Source organism: Babylonia areolata, chromosome 33 (genome assembly GCF_041734735.1).
Source record: "Babylonia areolata isolate BAREFJ2019XMU chromosome 33, ASM4173473v1, whole genome shotgun sequence".
Lineage (NCBI taxonomy): Eukaryota > Metazoa > Mollusca > Gastropoda > Neogastropoda > Buccinidae > Babylonia > Babylonia areolata.
Genome location: NC_134908.1, coordinates 15,599,111 through 15,609,110, shown reverse-complemented (window position 1 = coordinate 15,609,110; position 10,000 = coordinate 15,599,111). Strand labels below are relative to the sequence as shown.

At 42.1% G+C, this 10,000-nt stretch overlaps 1 protein-coding gene across 2 annotated transcripts in view; it reads left to right on the top strand.

Annotated features, from left to right (window-relative positions):
* LOC143277037 (dyslexia-associated protein KIAA0319-like protein) overlaps positions 1-10,000 on the top strand; it is a 172,026-nt gene that overhangs the window by 119,481 nt on the left and 42,545 nt on the right. For both annotated transcript variants that reach the window (XM_076581764.1, XM_076581765.1), the window contains exons 8-9: positions 6,934-7,037; positions 9,069-9,156. In XM_076581764.1, coding sequence (XP_076437879.1) covers positions 6,934-7,037; positions 9,069-9,156 — 192 coding nt within the window. The remainder of the gene's footprint in view (positions 1-6,933; positions 7,038-9,068; positions 9,157-10,000) is intronic.

Sequence of the window (10,000 nt, the reverse complement as noted above, 5' to 3'; positions counted from 1 at the left end):
CGAGAACAGATGGTGAGCTCTGTCAGAAAGTGGCTGTGACCTGACATGTGATGGAGAGACCCAAACTGTGAGTTGACTGCCCCCGTGAAGCTGTACAAAGGTGCGGGACCTTTTAACCCTTAACCAGTTAAACTACTAGACCTTGAGTGGTGGTCCGAGTACTAGTCTTTTGGATGGGACGAATATGAGGCCTCATATGCTGCGTGCTGGCCAGCAGCATGCACTTTTTTTTTGTTTGTTTTGTTTTTTGGAGAAATCAGTGGATGCGTAAAATTTCTGCAAATGAGCAGGATAGTCTCAGCATCCTTGGAAGGTTCTTTCCCACTTTTTTTTTTTTTTCTCCTTTCTGTTGGTTTTTCTTTTTCTTTCTTTCTTTTTTCTTCTCTCATCTCTTTATTCTGTCTTCTCTCTCTCTCTCTCTCTCTCTCTCTCTCTCTCTCTCTCTGTCTCTTCCCCCTGTAATCTGTCTTCTTACCATTATCATGCTCATTGTCAAGGTCATGCAACATATAAAATCATATACAGGGTAGTTTCGTGCACAATGTCTGAAAGAGGCGAGGTAGACACGATCTCATTCTCTCTCTCTCTCTCTCTCTCTCTCTGTGGAGGCATTGGCTTTACGGAACGTCTTTAAATGTACACCTTTAAATTGACCACTTGAGTTTTTTTTTATGGATCCGTATAAGTGAGCAGCATGCACTTAGTGCTTGTATGTAAAAGTAAAAGAACGTACAGTTAGAAAAGGAATGTCTGGGAAGAACATTCCTCGGGAAAATCCACTCTGATAATGAAACAAATACATTTACAGAGATGTCAGCTGTTACGATTTCACTGTGTTCTGTCCCCCTGGATCGCAGTGTGTTCCGAAGTGACAGAATTGTTCCGACGGGTTCATTATTTTTGACCACATAGCATGGTCACATGCTTTCCTGTTGTAACATTACCCAGACGCTCTGGACTTCATCGATCACCAGGCCAGGGCAGTCACTTGTAAGCTTGGTCTCACGTGATGATGCTCAGCTAATCTCGATGGACACACCACCACCATATATATGTTTATACATCAGTGTGACAGAGAAGAGGGATGGAAAAGTTACGTACAGGTTTGAAGAGCTGTTGCAAAAAGGTGGTGACGGGTGAGTGGGGTGGGGGTGCGGGGGGAGGGAGGGGTTGAGGGGGGTTGTGCGTGTGAATCAAAATGACAGGAGAAAAGCTGACGGCACCTTGTTGTATAGAAGCCGAGAACAGATGGTGAGCTCTGTCAGAAAGCGGCTGGGACCTGACATGTGATGGAGAGACCCAGACTGTCAGTTGAGTTCACTGCCCCCTTGAAGCTGTACAAAGGGGCGGGACCTTTTAACCCTTAACCAGTTAAACTACTAGACCTTGAGTGGTGGTCCGAGTACTAGTCTTTTGGATGGGACGAATATGAGGCCTCGTATGCTGCGTGCTGGCCAGCAGCATGCACTTAGTTCTTGTAAAAGTAAAAGAACGTAGAATGTCTGGGAAGAAAATTCCTCAGGAAAATCCATTCTGATAATGAAACAAATACACTTACAGAGATGTCAGCTGTTACGATTTCACTGCATTCTGTCCCCCTCGATCGCAGTGTGTTCCGGAGTTGCAGAATTGTTCCGACGGGTTCCTTTTTTTTGACCACATAGCATGGTCACATGCTTTCCTGTTGTAACATTACCCAGACGCTCTGGACTTCATCGATCACCAGGCCAGGGCAGTCACTTGTAAGCTTGGTCTCACGTGATGATGCTCAGCTAATGGCGCGCTTGTTTGCATTGAAACATCATTAAATGGACTAATCAGCTCAAATGTAGCAGTATCACCGTGTTGCAGGTGGGCCCAAGTGTTTGTATGCCTTGTCGATAAAACGTTCGTTTGCTGATGTGGTTTGGGAGTCTGAGTGCTCCTACCATAATTATTTGTATTTGTATTTCTTTTTATCACAGCAGATTTTTTTATTTTTTTTAACTTTTTAAATTTTTTTCCAAAAACATGTATACAATACAGAGAATAGTATGAAACAAACAATACACAACGAACAGTAGCATCTTCCACTACAGATAGAGATAAAACAAAATAAAACAAAACAGACTAAACAAGGCAAAACAAATCTGTAACAATAACATTAACAACAACAACAACAAAAAAAAAAAAGAAAAAAAAAGATTTGTCCAATCATTCAATCAATCAATGTTTACACCTTAATGATTGTAGTAATCATGATGATTTAAGATGAAATTAATAATAAATAGCCTGGACCAGTTGTAACATAGCAACAGCATCAATTGTGTCAACTATTACAGTAATGGTATCTAGGGTAAGGCGAAAGCGAGTGGTGGCATTATAATATCATAATAATAAAGAGCATGAGTATACCACTTCTGCATTATTTGGAAAAGAATGCTTGTAGTTGATGACATTGTAAAGACAACAGCAACCATAAAAGTTAAAAAAAATAAACAAATAATACATATAAGAAATAAATAAAGGCCTGTTGGTACAAAGTAAGGACTGTTATACAGAATGATAACGGCAGATTTCTCTGTATGAAATTCGGGCTGCTCTCCCCTGGGAGGGTGCGTCGCTACGCTACAGCTCCACCCATTTTTTTGTTTGTATTTTTTCCTGCGTGCAGTTTTATTTGTTTTTCCTATCGAAGTGGATTTTTCTACAGAATTTTGCCAGGAACAACCCTTCTGTTGCTGTGGGTTCTTTTACGTGCGCTAAGTGCATGCTGCACACAGGACCTGGGTTTATTGTCTCATCCGAATGACTAGCATCAAGTGGGAGGGGGAGAAAATATCGGCGGCTGATCCGTGATTCGATCCAACGCGCTCAGATTCTCTCGCTTCCTAGACGGGACACGTTACCTCCAGGCCATCACTCCGCTCAAAATTCAGAATGTTTCTACCGAATTTCCTGATCGCTCCTACAAACACTTGACAGGGGTTGGCATCTATGCAATTACAGACAGACAGATAAAAAAATAAAATAAAATAAAATAAAATAAAATCAAAATCAAAATCTGGGAGGCACTGCACTGCAGTGACATGCTCTACCCGGTTCTCACTATCATTGCAGATGTCATTGAATTCACTCCATGGGGTGTCGGAGAGCAGTCAAAATACTGTGCCTTTCACCCATGTTTCTCAGACGCAGTTTAATTTGCTGCCTTAATAATAGATTTTTGAAAAAAAAAAGAGTATTTGATTTTTTGTGTGTGTGTGATTAACAACCTGAATGAACCCAGGTTTGATTTTCCTTACCTGGGCATGGTGAAAAGAAAGTTCTTATTTCTTTGTTCATAATGCATTGACTTTTAAAAAAAATTTTTTTATTAACCCTTTCAGTTCCAAGCCTGTTTTATGCGCAGTGACAACAACTTGCCAAGGGATGTTTTTGATCACAGAGGGATTTTTTTTTTTTTTTTTTTTTTTTTTAGTACTAGCATACAGTTTCAGTTTCAGTTTCAGTAGCTCAAGGAGGCGTCACTGCGTTCGGACAAATCCATATACGCTACACCACATCTGCCAAGCAGATGCCTGACCAGCAGCGTAACCCAACGCGCTTAGTCATGCCTTGAGAAAAAAAAAGAAAAAAAAAAGGTGAATAAGTAATAGATAAGCTTACATAAATAAATAAATAAATAAATAAATAATAATTGTGATATAAAAAAAAAATGTAGTCGTAATGATAATAATAAAAAAATACAGATTTCACACAGAGAAATCTGTTGTGATAAAAAGAAATACAAATACAAATTACTGTATTAGTGTGCTCAGAATAATATATAGGTTGTATGTGTGCTTTGTTTAAGTAGTTTGTATGCTAGTACCAAAAAAAAAAAAAAAAAAATCCCTCTGTGATCAAAAACATCCCTTGGCAAGTTTGTTTTTTTTTATTTGTTTTTCCTGTCGAAGTGGATTTTTATCACAACAGATTTCTCTGTGAGCAATCAAAATACTGTGCCTTTCACCCATGTTTCTCAGACGCAGTTTAATTTGCTGCCTTGATAATAGATTTTGAAAAAAAAAAAAAGTATTTGATTTTGTGTGTGTGTGATTAACAACCTGAATGAACCCAGGTTTGATTTTCCTTACCTGGGCATGGTGAAAAGAAAGTTCTTATTTTTTTTGGGTTCATAATGCATGGACTTTTTTTTCTTTCTTTTTTAAAAAAATAATTATTATTAACCCTTTCAGTTCCAAGCCTGTTTTATGCTCAGTGACAACAACTTGCCAAGGGATGTTTTTGATCACAGAGGGATTTTTTTTAATACTAGCATACAAATTTCTTAAAGAAAGCACACACACAACCTATATATTTTTCTGGAAGGAAAGTGAGCACACTAATACAGTAATTTGTATTTGTATTTGTATTTCTTTTCATCACAACAGATTTCTCTGTGTGAAATTTGGGCTGCTCTCTCCCCAGGGAGAGCGCGTCGCTACACTACAGCACCACCCATTTTTTGGTATTTTTTCCTGCGTGCAGTTTTTTTTTGTTTTTGTTTTTCCTATCCAAGTGGATTTTTCTACAGAATTTTGCCAGGAACAACCCTTTTGTTGCCGTGGGTTCTTTTGTCTCATCCGAATGACTAAGCGCCCAGACCACCACTCAAGGTTTAGTGGAGGGGGAGAAAATATCGGCGGCTGAGCCGTGATTCGAACCAGCATGCTCAGATTCTCTCGCTTCCTAGGCGGACGGGTTACCTCTAGGTCATCACTCCACTTATGACAGATTTCCATCAGGGGGGTGCTGACAGGGGGTTAAATAAAGGATGCTATCCCTGAAAGGTCCCCTTAGTAGTTCGATGGGCTCTACGCAACATGGATTTGATTCTTGAAATAGCACCTTGTGTGTGTGTCTGTGTGTGTGCATGTGTGTGTGTGTGTGTGCGTGTGTGTGTGCGTGTATTTGTGTGCTTGTGTGTGTGTGTGTGTGTGTTGAATGAATAACTGTTCAAGTCTTTGACAAGGTCAGGCAGGGAAGAGCACGAACAGATGTTTTTGCCATGTAGTGAAACGTGTATTAAGTGTCGGTGTGTATGTGTGTGTTGAACAAATAACTTTTCAAGTCTTTGACCAGGTTAGGTAGGCAAGAGCACGAACAGATGTTTTTGCCATGTAGTGAAACGTGTATTAAGTGTCGGTGTGTGTGTGTACGTGTGTGTGTGTGTTGAACAAATAACTTTTCAAGGTTAGGTATAGGCAAGAGCAATGACAGGTGTTTTTACCATGTAGCGAAACGTGTATTAAGTGTCGGTGTGTGTGTGTGTGTGTGTGTGTGTGTGTGTGTGTGTGTGTGTGTGTGTGTGTTGAACAAATAACTACTCAAGTTTTTGACAAGGTTAGGTAGACCAGTGCAATGACAGGTGTTTTTGCCATGTAGTGAAACGTGTCTAAAGTGTCGGTGTGTGTGTGTGTGTGTGTGTGAGTGCGTGTGTGTGTGTGTGCTTGTATAAGTAATTGTGTGTGTGTGTGTGTGTGTGTGTGGAAGCTGTGATACATAGCCTAGGAATGAGTGTGGGGGGGGCGGAGGAGGGGAATGGGAGGGGTGAGGGGGGGGGGGGGGGCTCGGAGGGGGGCGCAGGGTAATTTGGGAGATGGCGTGTGTGTCGGGGCTCATGTACGTTTATGTGTATTTGTTTGTGCTTTCATATCTGTGAAACTGCATGTTTGTTGCATATCTGTTATGCATGTGTATGTGTGAATGTGTGTCTGCATGTTTTACATTCATTTGCTTATTTGCTTATTTATCATCATTATTGTCTTCTATTTTTATTTATTGTTTCTTGTGGGTTTTTTTTTTTTTTTCTCAAGGCCTGACTAAGCGCGTTGGGTTACGCTGCTGGTCAGGCATCTGCTTGGCAGATGTGGTGTAGCGTATATGGATTTGACTGATACTGATACTCTTTGGCTGGCCTTCCTCTCTAACCTGCAAACCATCTGGTGTCCGGTGGTATTTTGCGCCCACTTAAAATGCACTCATCATCCACTGAATTATGTAGGAAAAGAAAAATGCTCTCAAATACAACTTGTTCGATTGTTTTGTATTGCCACTTTGCCGCAGTGTAGAACTCTCAGAGATGTTCCACTTGGCTGTCTGTATTGTTTGTGTGATTTAGACAAGAGTAATAATAGTTATTCTGTGTCATGATGTTGTTGTTTTTTTGTTGTTGTTGTTGTTTTTGTTGTTGTCCACATTATTACAACATCTTCTTTGGAAAGCGTTGTGAAGAGATCTATCAGAACTGCAATATTGAAAATGAATGTTCATTGTTATCGCCATCGGCAGGGGAGCTCACTGTCCCAGTCTCTTCCACCTCCCACCTGCACATGCTCTCCTTGTTCAGTGGCGCAATAGCCGAGTGGTTAAAGCGTTGGACTGTCAGTCTGAGGGTCCCGGGTTCGAATGGAGATTTTTACCATCTCCCAGGTCAACATATGTGCAGATCTGCTTAGTGCCTGAACCCCCTTCGTGTGTATATGCAAGCAGAAGATCAAATACGCACGTTAAAGATCCTGTCATCCATGTCAGCGTTCGGTGGGTTATGGAAACAAGAACATACCCAGCATGCACACCCCTGAAAGCGGAGTATGGCTGCCTACATGGCAGGGTAAAAACGGTCATACACGTAAAAGCCCACTCATATGCATACGAGTGAACGCAGAAGAAGGAGGAGAAGAGTTTAATTTTAGAGTGGTGCAGAGTGTTCTTGAATAATAATTCATTTGACGCATGCCATGATGAACTGAAAGGTCTGCTGAAAATGGGACTGTGGTGGACGTGAGACTTGAAACTGGCTTTGATTTGCTGGGGTTTTGTTGTTAATGTTTTGCTTTGTTTTGTGTTTTGTTTTTTTTTGCTGTAATTTTATTTGCATTTCTTTTTATTATGGCGGTGTGTTTCCAGATGAGGAGTACCACTATGAGTGGTCACCGATGGGCCAGCCCGAGGGTTCTGAGGAGCGAGCCACCATGCAGGGAAAGAACACCAACACCCTGAAACTGTCCAACGTACGTTGTGTTGATGATTTCTTCTCTTCTTCTTCTTCTTCTTCTTCTTCTTCTTCTGCGTTCGTGGGCTGCAACTCCCACGTTCACTTGTATGCACACGAGTGGGCTTTTACGTGTATGACCGTTTTTACCCCGCCATGTAGGCAGTCATACTCCGCTTTCGGGGGTGTGTGCATGCTGGGTATATTCTTGTTTCCATTACCCACCGAACGCTGACATGGATTACAGGATCTTTTACGTGCGCATTTGATCTTCTGCTTGCGTATACGCATGAAGGGCGCTCAGGCACTAGTGAGTGGTCACCGATGGGTCAGCCTTAGGGCTCTGAGGAGCGAGCCACCATGCAGGGAAAGAACACCAACACCCTGAAACTGTCCAACGTACGTTGTGTTGATGATGGTTGTAATGATGTTGATAATGATGATGATGATGATAGTCACTTCAACATCAGCCACGACACGACACATGGGAGCTGAATGCAATGGACAGACCAAAGTGGCGTTCAGCTGTCCACAAAGGCGCCAAATCCTGTGTGTGAATGTTTGTGGTGTGTGTGTGTGTGTGTGTGTGTGTGTGTGTGTGTGTGTGTATGCATGTGTGTGTATATATGTGTGTGTGCGCTCATGTGTATGTGTGTGTTTGTGTATAATGTCATTTTAAATTACCTTTTAGCATTTTTTTTTGGTGGGGGGGGGGGTGGTGGGGGGGGGGGGGGGGGTTAAGAACTGGCAGGCATTCAGCCCTGAAATGGACCCTTTGAGTGTCAGCAAGGGATACAGGCAACTTGATGTGATGTGACGTGATGTATGTAATGTGATATGACGTGATGTGACATTATGGATGTGATGTGATGTGACATGATGTATGTGGTTGATGTAATGTATGTAATGTGACATGATGTATGTAATGTGATGTTGCTGATGTGATGTATGTAATGTGACCTGATTGATGTGATGTGATTGATGTGATGTATGTAATGTGAATGATGTGACATGATGTATGTGATTGATGTGACGTGATGTATGTAATGTGATGTAATGTGAATGATGTGACATGATGTATGTGATGTGATTGATGTGACGTGATGTATGTAATGTGATTGATATAACGTGGTGTATGTAATGTGATTTAGGTGATGTGTGACATTATGTGTGTAATGTGGTGTGACATGGTGTGATGTATGTGATATATGTAATGTGATTGATGTGATGTGACGTGATGAATGTAAATTGTAATGTGACGTGACATGACATGATTGATGTGATGTAATATATGTCATGAGATGTGATGTGATGACGTGATGTGATGGGATGGGATGGGATGGGATAAGTGTGCAGCTGATAGCGGGACTGTGAACACCGTCACGTGATGTGATGTGATGTGATGTGGTGTGATGTGATGTGACATTATTCAATGTGATGTGTGTGCAGCTGATAGCGGGGCTGTAAACACCATGACGTGATGTGACGTGACGTGGTGTGGTGTGATGTGATGTGACGTGATGTGGTGTGATGTGATCTGACATGACGCGATGTGATGTGTGTGCAGCTGATAGCAGGGCTGTAAACACCATGATGTGACGTGACGTGACGTGATGTGATGTGATGTGGTGTGATGTGATGTGACATTATTCAATGTGATGTGTGTGCAGCTGATAGCGGGGCTGTAAACACCATGACGTGATGTGACGTGACGTGATGTGATGTGACATTATGCGATGTGATGTGTGTGCAGCTGATAGCAGGGCTGTAAACACCATGACGTGACGTGACGTGATGTGACATTATGCCATGTGATGTTTGTGCAGCTGATAGCGGGGCTGTAAACACCATGACGTGATGTGGTGTGATGTGATGTGACGTTGTGCGATGCGATGTGTGTGCAGCTGATAGCGGGGCTGTAAACACCATGACGTGACGTGATGTGGTGTGATGTGATGTGACGTTGTGCGATGCGATGTGTGTGCAGCTGATAGCGGGGCTGTAAACACCATGATGTGATGTGACATTATGCGATGCGATGTGTGTGCAGCTGATAGCGGGGCTGTACCAGATGAAGGTGCAGGTGACCGGGGAGAACAAGTTTGGTCAGGCCTTCGTCAACATCACCGTCCTCCCTCGTAAGTCAGGGAATACCGACAGGGAGAGGGAGAGAGAGACAGACACATTGAGTGAGAGAGACAGACAGACACAGAGAAATGGGCAGGGGAGAGACAGACGCATTGAGTGAGAGAGACAGACAGACAGACAGACACAGAGAAATGGGCAGGGGAGAGACAGACGCATTGAGTGAGAGAGACAGAGACAGACAGACAGACAGACACAGAGAAATGGGCAGGGGAGAGACAGACACATTGAGTGAGAGAGACAGAGACAGACAGAGAAATGGACAGGGGAGAGACAGACACATTGAGAGAGAGACAGACAGAGAAATGGACAGGGGAGAGACAGACACATTGAGTGAGAGAGACAGACAGACAGACAGACACAGAGAAATGGACAGGGGAGAGACAGACACATTGAGTGAGAGAGACAGACAGACAGACAGACACAGAGAAATGGACAGGGGAGAGACACAAACATATTTTTATGCATATGTATACATAAACATATATACATACACACACGTACACAGATAGATATATATATATATATATATATATATATATATATATATATATTTTTTTTTTTTTTTTTTTTTTTTTTTTTTACCAAAGTGTCTCTCTCTGTCTCTGTCTCTCCCTCACTCTCTCTCTCTCTGTGGTGAAAATAATGATGCAGTGTATTATAGCTTTGGTCCCAGGTTTATGATGTTATCAGTAAGCAGGAATAACGATATTATTTTGCTGCATCAGGTTTCAGTTTAATGTCTTTGTGGACGACACACAGTGTGTTGAAAGAGTGCTTGGCTTGCAGTTCATGTTTGTAGCTTTTTGTGTGTCAGTCAATTCTTATTCATGTTGG